The 13,757-nt window shown below is 45.0% G+C and overlaps 1 protein-coding gene across 13 annotated transcripts in view; it reads right to left on the bottom strand.

Moving 5' to 3' along the window:
* NEO1 (neogenin 1) overlaps positions 1-13,757 on the bottom strand; it is a 254,483-nt gene continuing 240,726 nt past the window's right edge. For 9 of the 13 annotated variants that reach the window (XM_063652736.1, XM_054451559.2, XM_054451560.2 and 6 more), the window contains 4 exons: positions 11,695-11,853; positions 6,629-6,892; positions 3,763-3,899; positions 1-2,592 (listed from right to left, as the gene is read on the bottom strand). In XM_063652736.1, the coding sequence (XP_063508806.1) occupies positions 2,509-2,592; positions 3,763-3,899; positions 6,629-6,892; positions 11,695-11,853 (644 nt within the window). In that variant the 3' untranslated portion in view covers positions 1-2,508. The remainder of the gene's footprint in view (positions 2,593-3,762; positions 3,900-6,628; positions 6,893-11,694; positions 11,854-13,757) is intronic. The other 4 variants (XM_054451565.2, XM_054451566.2, XM_063652735.1 and 1 more) reach the window with 1 other exon arrangement.

Raw genomic sequence — 13,757 nt, 5'->3', positions numbered from 1 at the left:
TTTGATTGGATTAAAAAAGTGTATTGGATTTCCAATACTAAATAAAAACATGAAATCGTTTTTAAAAAGCCATAGAGTTTACAGCATCAACTACAGAAAAGGCCAAACAAGTGTGTACAGACGCCAGTCCCAGCAGCCCTCCGGGCCCCTCCCGCAGGCAGTGCGGCGACAGACACAGGTGTTCCAAGTCCCCCCGAGGAAGCTGCTGAGCGGCAGCTCAACTAGGACACTACAGGACACACAATGGTTTAGTTTCAAAAATCACAGGAAAATGTAAGAAAATGTATTAAATTGTGAAAAGGTGCAATACAGAATAGCTTTCCTTGTTCTTAATTTTTAAAAAAACCCCCAACTTTGAACAGTTATTTTATTTAAAAATAGGCCCCTCCCCCACCCGCCCCAGTTCTGTGGCAGTATCCAGGTACCAGGGCCCTGAGGTAACAGAAGCAGTCAGGGTTCGTGGGAGGAAATGCCCCAAATACTGAGCATGTTCTTTGGGCAAAAGGGAGTTTCTGGGGAATCTGGCCTCCCTGGTGGCCAGAGTGCTTGGACAGCTCTCTTCAGAATCAGTTTTAGTGCACTGGTTTTCCAGAATCCCGCCTGGCACCCCCATGTGACCAGCTAGCTCGGCAGCAGCAGTTCCCGCATTGCACCTTTCACTGCCCCCCAAATCATAAATACAAAGAGTTCATCTTGTAAAAAAGCAAGTATGTGATAAGATCTAAAAACGGCAAATCCCCAAGTTCAAAGGCAGGTGGCCTGGGGTACCCACTGGTGGTTTCAGCAGCTGATCTCTTCTTGGCTACAGAACTGAAGCCCGATTTCCTGTCTACACTGCCTTCCATGCTGTCTTCTGGGGATCTGTTGGGGAGTAGGGGAAGATGTCTGAGCGTCAGTCGTGTGTTTTCCATTATACATTCTTAATATTAAAAAACCACACACCTCAGCTCCTTACCTTTTTAGGAAAAAGAACCCAAGAACTATGTGCAAAGGCAGTGGCTTCCATGTGAGTCTGAGCTGCTGGGTTCACCTCAGACAACGCCTGTGGCTTCATTCTCATCAGGGCTTAGCTGAGCTGCTGGGATAGGGGAGGCGGCAGTTGCTTCCGCTGTCCCTGTCCCTTGTTACTTGAAAAATAATATTCAGAAAGATGTGTGGAAGCCTCAGGGGGCACTGCAGCTCTGCCTTGTCTCATTCCTGCTAATGCTTTCTCTGAAGGGGCTCTGAAGTGTGGAAGAGAGCGCTGGACTGGCTGAAGACTGGAACTAGAGAGAAGAAGGAGTCGTATGTGGAAACAAACAAGTTCCTTCCTTAACCTCCAACTTCCTCAAAGAGAGCCAATAATAGCAGCAGGAAAGGGTCTCCATCCTTGCTTTCTGATTTACAGAATGGGGTCAGGCTCTTACCCTATTCTGTGTGACTCAGGCAATTAGAAATACAACACCTGGCTCCTCAGCATGGACATTCTTACCAGGCTATGACCAAGACATCAGGGCCGCTAAATCCTCAAACCCACCTATTGCACAGAAGAATTTTAAAACCAGATCCAAATCAAACTCCAGTTGCAACGTAGTGACAATAAGGATGGACATGCCAGGAAAGGACAATAAAGATGCTTCCATTCTCTGCAGGCTTCTGGAAGAAAGTACAATGACGGAAACATTCACAGGACCTCAACAGCCCCTCCATTTCCTATTACCAACCCCCAGCCCCCCACCCCGCCCCAATACTGAAACTGCACAGAAAGCAACAAACAAGTCTTTTCAATGTTACATTTCATTCAATTCAAATAGATCTGTAATCTCACAGTGATGAGAGGAAAGAGTCAGGCCTTTAATAATTATAATAAAAAATAATAAAAAAAGCTTACAAACAGCAATGCAACATTTCCTCCCCCTCAGAGTGATGGATTAACAGCTGGTAGAGGATGCAATGATTCAGAATTAAAAAATAAAAACGAAACCAAAAAACAAGCCAACCCTAGGAACAACCCACACTGTCAATGACTTTCCATACATAATTGGAACAAGCAGTCAAATGTCAACCACTTGTGGAGAACACCAAGGACTTCCTTGGTTTTGGATGGCATTTTTGTTTTTGAAGGTAAAATAAAATAAGACACAAATAAAACTGTACATAAATGCCAATGTCTACACTCCATAAAGGTGATGCAGTTGCAGCACGAAGACACAGCCTGACCACAAAGTGAAATGCAGGTTACACTTCTCGCCTCTTCCCTGGACACAAAATTTTGGCCCATGGTGCCCAGTCCTGCAGAATATCAGCAGGCAAAGGGAAGCTGCCTCGACACAGGCTTCTTCCAGGCTGACCAGGGGAAGGCAGGTGGCCATGCCTGGAGCCAGCCCTACACAGAGGCGCTGGCCAGTCTGCTGGCTCATTCTGTGTTCTCAAGTGCTGTCCTCTCGTACTCTGTACAATTCCTTGTTTTCAAGGGTAAGTTCCAAGACTTCCAGACTCAGGTTTGAAGTCATGTCCTGGTGAAGGTCGTCATGCTGTTGTGATAGCGTTTAGGTCCTTCATTAGTCCTTCCAGGTGGGCCATCTCTTTGGTCAGCTCATCTGGTTCATAGCTCTATGGAAAAGAAAATACTGTTATTGGGCTGGATCCAGGGAGCAGCCCAGAAAGGAGAGCCCAGAGAGAGGCCAAAGCATCATGTGGTCAGTAGTCAAATGGCCCCAGAAAACTGGCTACTAACACGCAGGGTGGCTCAGAAGAGTGGAAAGTAGCAGGATAGACCCAAGGTCACTAGGATCCCGTTTCCTGATAATGCACAATGCCTTTCTCCCAACACATACTCCCCAGGGTCACAGTGACTTCACAGGCCAGAAGGCCCGCTGCTTGCCCCTTCTAGGTCTCTGCCCCAGTCAGCACAGTTGGTATGTCCCTGGATCTCTGGGCCCCAAGCTTTCCGCTTAGAGAATCCTGTACCTGGAAATTCAGAGGCAAAACATATTTACTGGAGTTTGAGAGTGAAAGATCAAAGAAAGACCCTGGTGATTTTTGTTTCGAGAGCAACCACTCAGGCACTTTCTCCTCCAGCATCTTGCTCAGGAAAGGTCACAGAGTAGAACTGAGGGAACGTATGGATGGTTCAAACCAAGAAAAGAATGACAGAAGGGACAGAACTAAAAGGCAGGCAGGAAGTGGGGGGAGGGGCCATTAGCTGGGCTAGTGTGAAAAGCTAATTTAAGATGTTCAAGAGTGGATATGGGGGCCGGGAGCGGTGGCTCATGCCTGTAATCCCAGCACTTTGGGAGGCCAAGGCAGGTGGATCACCTGAGGTCGGGAGTTCAAGACCAGCCTGGCCAACATAGTGAAACCCCGTTTCTATTAAAAATACAAAAAAATAGCCAGGCATGGTGATGCGTGCCTGTAGTTCCAGCTACTCAGGAGGCTGAGGCAGGAGAATCCCTTGAACCCAGGAGGCAGAGGTTGTAGTGAGCCGAGATCATGCCACTATATTCCAGCCTGGGAGACAGAGCAAGACTCTGTCTCAAAAAAAAAAAAAAAAAAAAAAAAAAAAAAGAGTGGATATGGGAAAGAAAGCAGACCAAATCCTCAGCACGGTTCCCAGCTCAGAAAAGATGCTCAACACTGTATCTACTGAATGAATGAGTGCATCTGCTTCATAGATCTGGGTGGCGGGCCTGGTATGCACAGAATATCAGCTTGACCAGCAGTCTCAGGCCGTGGGGCATGTTCCCAGGCAATCTGGCTGGACTGATGGCCCCACGAACTTACACTCTCGGAGTCTTCCAACATCCTTGTGGTCTCCTGCACTTCAGGGGCACTGGGAACAACCACTGGCATAGGAGGCCGGCTCCTTCCTAGAGTCCCGATGGAGGCTGTCTTCACTGAGTGAATGTGATGGTTCAGAGCTGAGGGGAAAGGGCACCATCAGATATGTGGCCAAGCCTGCCTCCCCTAGACCTCATGAAGGCCCTAAGGTCCAAGTGCTGCTTCAGGGTGAGAGAGACACATAGACCCAGCGCAGGGATACTGCTCTGAAAAGTTACTGGAATAAGAGGGAAGGAGGGAGATAGCAGGGCATTCATGAGGCCAGAGAAAATATTCCACTGGCTCTAGAAAACCAATATCCTAGTCCAGTGGTTCTCAAAGTGTGGTAGTCTACGAACCCTTGCAGGATATCTGGGAGGCCAAAGCTCTCTTTATAGTAAGACATTATTTGCCTTTCCGCTGTGTTTGCCTTTGCACTGAGGATACAAAGGCAATAGTGGGTGAGCTGCTGGAGCCTTAGCACAAATTAAGGCAGTGGTGCCAAACTGTAAAGCCATTCACTGATACGCACGTGCAGTTTAAAAAAGCCAGTTTCACTAAGAACCATCCTTAATAAAGGAGTACATATTTTTTATTTTACTAAATCTTGACCTTACTGTATGTGACAAAATGGAAAGTATGCATAAAGTACTTCAGCTGTGTACAAAGTATGACAGCTGTCTTTTTTTTTTTTTTTTTTTTTTTGAGACGGAGTGTCTCCTTGTTGCCCAGGCTGGAGTGCAGTGGAGCAACCTCGGCTCACTGCAACCTCCACCTCCCAGGTTCAAGTGATTCTCCTGCCTCAGCCTCCCGAGTAGCTGGGATTACAGGTGTCTGCTACCACACCTGGCTAACTTTTTGTATTTTTAGTAGAGGCGGGGTTTCACCATGGTGGCCAGGCTAGTCTTGAACTCTTGACCTCAGGTGATCCATCCGCCTCAGCCTCCCGAAGTGCTGGGATTACAAGCGTGAGCCACCGCGCCCGGCCAACAGTTGTCTTAAATAAAGGTACTTGTGATAGTTTTGAGTTTTGAGCTGAATGTTTTTATCATGGATTATCACTGTTAGTTCAAAGACAGACAAACTGGTTCTTGAGACATCTTTTAGAAAATGAACAAAGTGAGCCCGTCAATTCAAGGAACACAATGGATAGTGTTTCTTGCCAATGATAAAATTTAAGTTTTAAGTAAAAATCAGGATTTTGGAAAACTTGCATCCGTCACCATGGTCTTGAGAACTTAATACTTACACATTTTGATGATATTAATGAATATGTTTTTAGATACTGAATAATGAAATGTATCACTATTTGCAGAATTTGCATAATGTAGTGGACCAATATTTTCTAAATGACCGATGTGTGATGTTTTAGTATCATGCATTAAATGCAAGACAGATGAATCAATTTTAATGGAATGAAGTACGAATATTTCATAGATAAGGTTTCAGATTTCACTTTACAAACAAACCTTTAAAAAACTACAACTTGCTGAGTTTTGCTGTAGTATCAAAAAAGAATATCCACAATTATCTGAAAAGGTTATAAAAATACTCTTCCCTTTTCCAATTACATATCTGTTAGGCCAGATTTTCTTCTTATATTTCAACCAAAACACCATATTGCAACAGATTGAATGCAGAAGCAGATAGGAAAATCCAGCTGTCTTCTATTAAGCCAGACATTAAAGAGATCTGCAAAAAATAAAACGACTCTTCTCACTATATTTTTGTTTTGAAAATAGTTGCTTTTCAGCTGGGCGCAGTGGCTCACGCCTACATTCCCAGCACTTTGGGAGGCCGAGGCGGGCGGATCATGAGGTCAGGAGATCGAGACCATCCTGGCTAATGTGGTGAAACCCCGTCTCTACTAAATACACAAAAAAATTAGCCGCGCATGGGGGTGGGCACCTGTAGTTCCAGCTGCTTGGGAGGCTAAGGCAGGAGAATGGCGTGAACCCAGGAGTCGGAGCTTGCAGTGAGCCGAGATCACACCACTGTACTCCAGCCTGGGTGACAGAGCGAGACTCCATTCCAAATAAAAAAAAATAAAAAAAAGGAAAATAGTTGTTTTTCATAAAAATATGCTAGTTATCTTAACATGATAGATACTTGCTTTTTTAAATGAATAAAATACTTTAAAAATTTCTTAGTTTTAATTTTAATATGGTAAATATTGATAGATATAACCCATATGAAGAAAAGCTCTTTTAGGTGCTTAATAGCTTTTAAACTATAAAGGGGTACTGAGACCAGAAATTTTGAAAACCACTGACTTATTCTAAAGCAAATGAATAGGTAACAATTTGGAAGAGCAGAAAGCAAGCATGCCTTTGTGGTCAGGGGACTGTTACTGAGTTGTGTGGATTTGGGTAAATGACTTTCCCTTCACAGGATTCCTTTCCCTATCCTGAGGTTCCTTCTGCTTTCACCACCCTATGAGTCCAAGCCTTGGCCTCCCTGATCCCTTCTCTAGTTTGCAGGGACCTTACGAAGTGAGGTGATTCCAGGGGTCTGGGCAGACTAGATCTGCTATCCATTCCCATGCCATTGGACTTACCACCAAAGGTGCTGCACATAAAACACAATTCAAAAGGTCAGCCCTTGGTTCCCAGCAAATTATTCTCCGGTTTGTAAGTGTTCCCAAAAAAGGGGAGCCCATAAACTTCCTGGGCGGGGCAATGGCACACTGCTACTCTAACTGAATTGCTAAGATAGGCTTGGAGGATATTTGCTTTGCTATACTTCAAAGAAGGGGTGGCTTTGTCCCGAGCTTGAGCCAAAGGGTCCCTCCAGGTGTGCTCCCTCCAGGTGTGCTGCCATTCTCACTCACCTTGCTGGGATAGTAATGGTGTGCTTGGCAATGCAGGATCATAGGTGGGAGGTCCTGGAGGCGGGATTGCTGGCACGGCGAAGCTCTTCAGTGGGTGGGAAGGGCGAACATGGGCAGTGGGAAGACTCTGGCCTGAATCTTCCTCTTGGGAGCTGGCCAAGTAAGAGGAGCTGGTAGCACCTTCAGGGTCCTGGTGATCAGTGCAGCATGTTTGAGACGAAGAGGCTGGCATGGTGTCAGTGCTGGGGGTATTTCGAACAGATTCTACAGCAGGAAAGTCTAAATGTTAGCATTTCTTTTGCCATTAAATATGTGAAAGTCCCAGAGTTTGGCTACTTCTAGGGGTTCCCTAAACCAGCTCAATAGCACTTGTGATCAGTGCTAGTCCAAGAGAACATGGATTAGCTGGACCACTGCCAGGGATAAGAATGGAGTCTCAAACAATTTTGTACTCAACCAGCTATTCGAGTTTTTCACCTCACAGCTAAGTGGTCACAATTTTATAGATTTAAAGTTCTCCTCATTATTTATTATGAAGCACTTGTAAAGGTTCCTGAGATGACTAAGATATTAAGATATAAATAAGTATAAAAGAAAATTAAAAACTTCACTCACTGGCATCTTAGACAGTGGCCTTTCATAGACAACCATGGCTAACCACGAAGGCTGGCTGGGTACCTGACAGTACCCAGCTCTGCTGACAAGGCCTGGCGGTCACTGCAGGAGAGGCCAATGCCACAGGCCTTCATGCCTCCAGGGACTGTGCATGGCCTCATCACAGCAAAAAACCCATAGTTCAAGTGAGAACTGGACAACAAACAGAGCAGCCCAGAGGTCTGCACACAGCTTTCACATCATGCCAAATGAAAGGCATTTTTGATTCAGAGAAAGAAATGGGGGTAGATTAGCCTGGAGAAGGGAAAGCTCAGGAAGAACATGATAACAATCTCAAAATATAAGAAGGGGCAGAGTTGTTCTGGAAGGCAGCACAGCAGGGTAGAAAAGCACGGACTCTGGAGTCAGACAGACCTGGACTCCAATCTTTGTGTACTAGCTGGGTGAATTTGACAAAGTCACTGAATATCTGAGTCTCAGTTTCTTCATCTACAAAAGAGGGAGAATAACACATAATTCTTTGAGGACTGAATGAGATATATGAAAAGTGCTGAACATGGTGCTTGAATATCTATTAAGATTCTTTTCTTCGTAAATTACCGGGTGCTTACTTTAAGCCAAGCACTATGCTAGCTGCTTTACATTCATTAGCTCACTCGATCCTCAAAGTAACTCAGAAGGCACTGGGAGGTTAAGCAAATTGCCCATTTGCACAGTTAAGAACTAGCAGAGTGGAATCTGAATCCCTGCCTTCTGACTTCCACACACATGCTCTGGACCACCACACACCTTTCCACACCCAGAGTACCACTTGCCCGCACCCTGTGGGGCAGAAGCAGCACCAAGGCCCGGGGAGACCACATGAGGAAGACTATTCCAACAGCATGAGCTGGTGACCAGCTTCCCCACCTGTGAGGAGAGGGACGAGGACACAGCTCAGGGCAATGGACTGTACCAGATGGCCTGAAGGCCTCTTCTGACTTCTGGAGTCCTCAACCTTAACAAGTACAGTAGTCCCCCTTATCCATGCTTTTGCTTTCGATGGTTTCAATTATCTGTGGCCAACTGCTGTCCAAAAATTTAAATGAAAAATTCCAGAAATAAATAATTCATAAGCTTTACATTGTGCACCGTTCTGAGTAGCATGATGAAATCTTGGGCCATTCCACTGGGGATGTGCCTTATCCCTTAGTCCAGCCTATCCAGACTGCATACACTACCTGCCCTTGAGTCACTTAGTAGCTGTCTCGGTCATCAGATGGAGAAAACAGATATAAAGGGTTCAGTACTACACGCGACTTCAGGCCTCCACTGCGGCGGGCGGGGGGGTGGGTCTTGGAATGTATCCCTGCAGATGGGGATACTGTAAAGCATGAGCAATCTTCAGAAATCCAACACATTTCCCTGCCTTTGTTGCTGAGGTAGCAGTGAATCTGTGCCCTTGGGCTCTGAGAAGTCAGGCTACACCAGTCACGAGTGGCACCTCTGATCTTGGGTCCATGGATGAGGGACTTATACACCCTCCCAAGTGTGCCTAGCTGTGTTGGCCCTACCAGGCTTAGGTGACTCCTCACCCCTTAAAGGGGTGTGCTGAGGATCTTCTTAGGCTTGCTCAAGCTAGCCATCCCCACAGCGGGGGAGCTGGTGGTCCCCCTCTGTGATCCTGGGCCAGGAAGAAGCTGGGCAGGGTAGAAGCTGGCTAGGAAGGGTAGCAGGGAGGAGGAGAGAGAACAGTAGACTCATGTCCAGACCATGTCAGCCTGTATTCGCAGATATGTTACGTCAGCTCTGGGCAAACAGGCCTCTCCTGACTGCCTCAACGGTCTGTAACTGGATATATAAGCTTCTGAGGGCCAAAGAGATGGTGCAAAAGGTGAAAAAGGAAAATGGGGTTGCCTACATGAGTCAGCACCCCGGCCTGCTACCACAGACCAGGGCTGCCTTGTACAACTCCGGGGGCCCCAGGCATGTTGCTTTTTTCACGAAGGGTGCTCCCTGACACTGTGCAAAATCACTGGCCTGCTTAGAATCCATGCTGTAAGTAAAATTCCTGCTTTGGCAAGGGGGCTACTTCCTGACTGACTTGCCTCTTAAAGAGTTAAAACACACAGAGTTCACACTGGCCAAGTGATTGGACAAGAGGAAAGTGCTTTTCCAATGTCAAGTGGTGGTGACATAGTGAATGTTCCTTAGAGCAGAGACTGGCCCTGCTTAGCCCATATATACCAAGCTGTGGCAACACTCTGAGCTCCAGAAACATAAGAGCTTAGCAAAGTACAATCGTGAAAAAGAACTTTGATCATTTCTGGATACTTGCTCTACATTTCAAATCAGTCTTCAGTAAGTCTATCACTTTAGTTTTACCTTCTTTTATCTAACTGGTCATCAAAGCATGGCCCCTCTTAGAAATGCAAATTATTCTTTCCCTCTCTCTTCACTTTCTGCCTAGGTCCATAGAGCAGGGAATGCTTACCAACACTAGATCACAAGAGAGAGGGCTGGGTAGGAGCTGCCATGCTTCTCTCCAATCCCCAAACCCAGGAGGAAGGAGGAAGGGGCTGATTTGATTGGAAGGTGCCTACCATCCACTCAGGCAGGCAGGACCACATCCCAGCATGTGAGATTCCTTGGCCTTAAAAATGGAGAAACAGGGTTGGGCACAAAACCTCCTTTCTAAGAGCAGGTGTGGAGGCTGCTTTCTGGTCCTCTGTTCTATTTGAGACTATGTCTGTAAGGCAGACTTTGGCTCTCCATGCAGCTGGCTGGAGTAACTGTCTATCTTGTAAACCATCTTTCCTAAATGCAGGACTCCAAATTGGGATTTGGAGGGAGATAGCAGAAAGACCAAATCTATATATATATATATATTTAATATTTAGTAGAGACGGGATCTCGCCTTGTTGCCCAGGCTGGTCACGAACTCATGGGCTCAAGCGATCCTCCTGCCTCGGCCACCCAAAGTGCTAGAATTACAGGCATGAGCCACACTGCTCAGCCTGGAAGGCCAAATTTAGATGTGAGTTCAAGCAGCATTCTCCAAATCAGGTAATAGCTTTGGGAGTAGATAATGTTGGGAATTATTAGGCACCCCTTAATAAAGCTTCATTTGATGTTTTGGGTATGTTTATGATTGATGAAAACTTGAAAGAATGGGGACCGGGCGTGGTAGCTCACGCCTGTAATTTCAGCACTTTGGGAGGCCGAGGCAGGCGGATCACTTGAGGTCAGGAGTTTGAGACCAGCCTGGCCAACACGGGGAAATCCCGTCTCTACTAAGAATACAAAAATCAGCCGGGCGTGGTGGTGTGTGCCTGCAATCCCAGCTACTTGGGAGGCTGAGTCAGGAGAATCGCTACAACCCAGGAGGTGGAGGTTGCAGTGAGCCGAGATCGCACCACTGCACTCCAGCCTGGGCAACAGACTGAGACTCTGTCTCAAAAACAAACAAACAAAGAAACCAAAGAAAAACAAAAAACTTAAAAGAATGGGGATATTACTGGGAACCCAAACTTCTAGCATAAAGTTTTGAGGTTCTTTTAAAATGGAACTCACTTGAAATTCCCTTATTCCCCAGACCAGCAAAACTCAGTTCTATCAGTAACATAATAACTATTAATAGGCAAGTTTCAAATGGTGGAAAAATAATACGTTGAATATATGGGAAGTTACTAGGCTTGCCGTTTAAAACTGAGGATGAAAATTAATTTTCAATTAATGAAGAATATTTATGCCACTTGCTGTCCCCACACCTTCACTATTTCTTTCCTCCTTAAAACTGTCTGATAATACGGTTTCCTAAGATTTCCAAACTGGGACATGTTTGTCTAGCAACATATTTCTTTAAATACACTCCAGAGGTAATTTTCTGTTTCTTCAGAGAGGATCTACTCCTGTGCATCGCTTCCCAATTTTAATAATCTTGAGGTTTACATCAGGCACCCTGTGGTTTACAATACACACAACTCCACGTGGCTGGTGGCCCCACTGCTCCTTGGATGTTGTTTGCACTTTGGTCCATGGTGGAAGTAACCTGTATGTAACAGTTAACCTTCGGACCTACCCAACGTTAGGGTGACTGCCAGGCAAAGGCAACCACTAGTGTCTGAAATCACCCAGGATGAGTTTTCCTTTCAAACTAGAGGATTAAAAGAAATAAAGAAATTGGAAAAAAGACTGAGTTAAAGTGCAAGTTTATGGAACAAGGGATGCTTATGTGATTAGAGATACTGTTTTTACTAAAAGGAAACCTTGCACTGAATGTTTGAAACTTAAGTAGAAATACAGGGTGAATTTTACAGAAACAAATTTGAGTCAGTCACAGAAATGTTATGCTAAGTAAATAAAACAGAAAAATTCCAAATCCCTCTTCTAAGTAGGGCAAGTCCTTCCCCATTTCTGCTTGCAGACTCTTTTGGAATGGTTTCCATCTGGGCTTGATCCTCATCTCTCACCTGTGGAATTGGCCCTGTCTGAAAGGGACATGGATGTGCCAATGGGCCATGGGCTGCCCGGGTGGTAGAGATGACTGCGAGCTGGAGAAGCGAGGCTGCTGGAGTGGAAATGATGGTGAGGGTTATCGAGGGAATGGATGGGATGGGCACTAATCACAGCTGTGAATGAACACAAGACAGAGAAATGCTTAACATGCTTGCACAAACACACACAAATCACAGTTTAAGAGCAAAGTCACCCCCTTCCCACCTCCCATACAATCCAACCACTCCCTTGGTTTTTTGGTGGCACCTGGCTAGATCTGGTTAATTAACCACTGATTTTTACATTTGTTTTTTAAAAATGAACATATTCTTTTGCATATGTCTACATATGTATAGAAAAAAGGCATATACACTAAAATGTTAACAGTTATTATCTCGTAGGGAAGAGTGGTCAGGATTAAAATAATATTTTTATTTTGGCTTATCTGTATTTTCCAATTCTACTATAATAAACATGGATTACATGAGTTATTACAAATATCTATTTGAATATGTCACAAAATATAAATCCATAAGCCAACACATAAATTTTCTATTTTGTCCTGCTAAAAGGATAGAAATAAGTCCCTTCTTTTTCGAGTATATTCCTAATTCATTCTGCCTTTGTTAAAACTGCTGGATGAAGCATTTAATGGGTATTTAGGCCAAATAAATAAGTAGCTGTTTAATCAGCTTTCATGTCTTAAAATAAATGCGAATGGAATTGAACTCCGATGGTCCCATCTAGTATTAAAAGCATGAACCACCGGCCGATGGCACCATCTTTTACTGCTTCCAGTCTGGGGACTCAGCCATACCCATCTGCATTTAAGATAATAAATGGCTCTTTCCTTCCCACACTGGCTAAGGATTCAATTAACTGCGTTTAGCTAAAGAATCTGAAATTTCCACACAGATTTCACATACTACTTTCTATGAAGACAGAGATTCCATGTACAACTTTCTATGAGGCTTCATTATCCATCTGAGATGGAAACAGATAAAATTAGAAGCCCAGAGTCTGAGAATAAACTTTTCTGAGGAACTCCCTTGGAGTGGTTGTAGAAATGGCGCATTTAAGGTCAAGATAACCAGCTCTACCCCCACCAAACAGGCAAATAGGCCAAAGCTGACTAGCAATACTGGGAATCTTTTTTTCTCTAAACAAAGGCTTCATGAACTTAATACTACTACTTAATTAACACTTAGTGGTCTATTGAAATGTCTTCTGTCCCCAAGGATCTCCCTAAAGTCTTTGTGGGGCTATTCAACATTACTCTGGTGAAGAGAAATCCTGGTCAACAAAATGGATGCCTTCACTTTCCAGCTATCCCTTGTCCTGGCCACATGCAAGCAAGCAGGTGGCATGACTGGGACCCTTGAGCACTGCTGCCCCTTCCTTCCCTTCTCAAGGCCTGAGGAACAAAAAAGGGGCTTTCCCTCAGGTGCTGCTCTTGGGGACCAGAGGCTCCAGGTTGTGCCCGGGAATAAAACAACACAGGAAAGCTGTCCGAGGAGGGCTCTCGGGGTAACTGGGGAGTTGGCAACTCTAGGGGAAGACAGGTAGTTTTTAGAAGTGGGTGCTTCAGGCTCAGTGTTTTCCAGAATTCAGGCTGGGGTAGGGGGAATAAACCTGATTTTTACCTAGGAAAGTACAATTTGAAAGCATTTTAGGACTCTCACGAAGGAAAAACAAAATTGACTTTTTCCCCTTTATAAGGCATTTCCAGTCTTTCTAGGTATGAAAATAAAAAAAAATAAAGCAATGTGAATGTGCCTGCCTAGGATATAGTAGGAAATCAGCAGCTGTTAGCTGACTCTGAACTTGTTGCTTCGGTGCATGGCCCTGGATGGAGCCATGTCCCGGCACCAGCAAGCCCTTCCTGGCACTGCTCAGTCATTTAAGACCAGGGAAGGTGGGTGGTGGGTATATGGCTCCTGCAGCATTCCAGGGCCCAGAGCTCAGGGAATACCAGCTTGTGAAACAGAACTGTAGCCATGTGGGTTTTAAAAACAGTATCTGAAAACCTAAAGACCAG

This window comes from Pongo pygmaeus, chromosome 16, assembly GCF_028885625.2.
Source record: "Pongo pygmaeus isolate AG05252 chromosome 16, NHGRI_mPonPyg2-v2.0_pri, whole genome shotgun sequence".
NCBI classification, from domain to species: Eukaryota; Metazoa; Chordata; class Mammalia; order Primates; family Hominidae; genus Pongo; species Pongo pygmaeus.
This window is presented reverse-complemented; position numbering and strand designations above follow the sequence as displayed.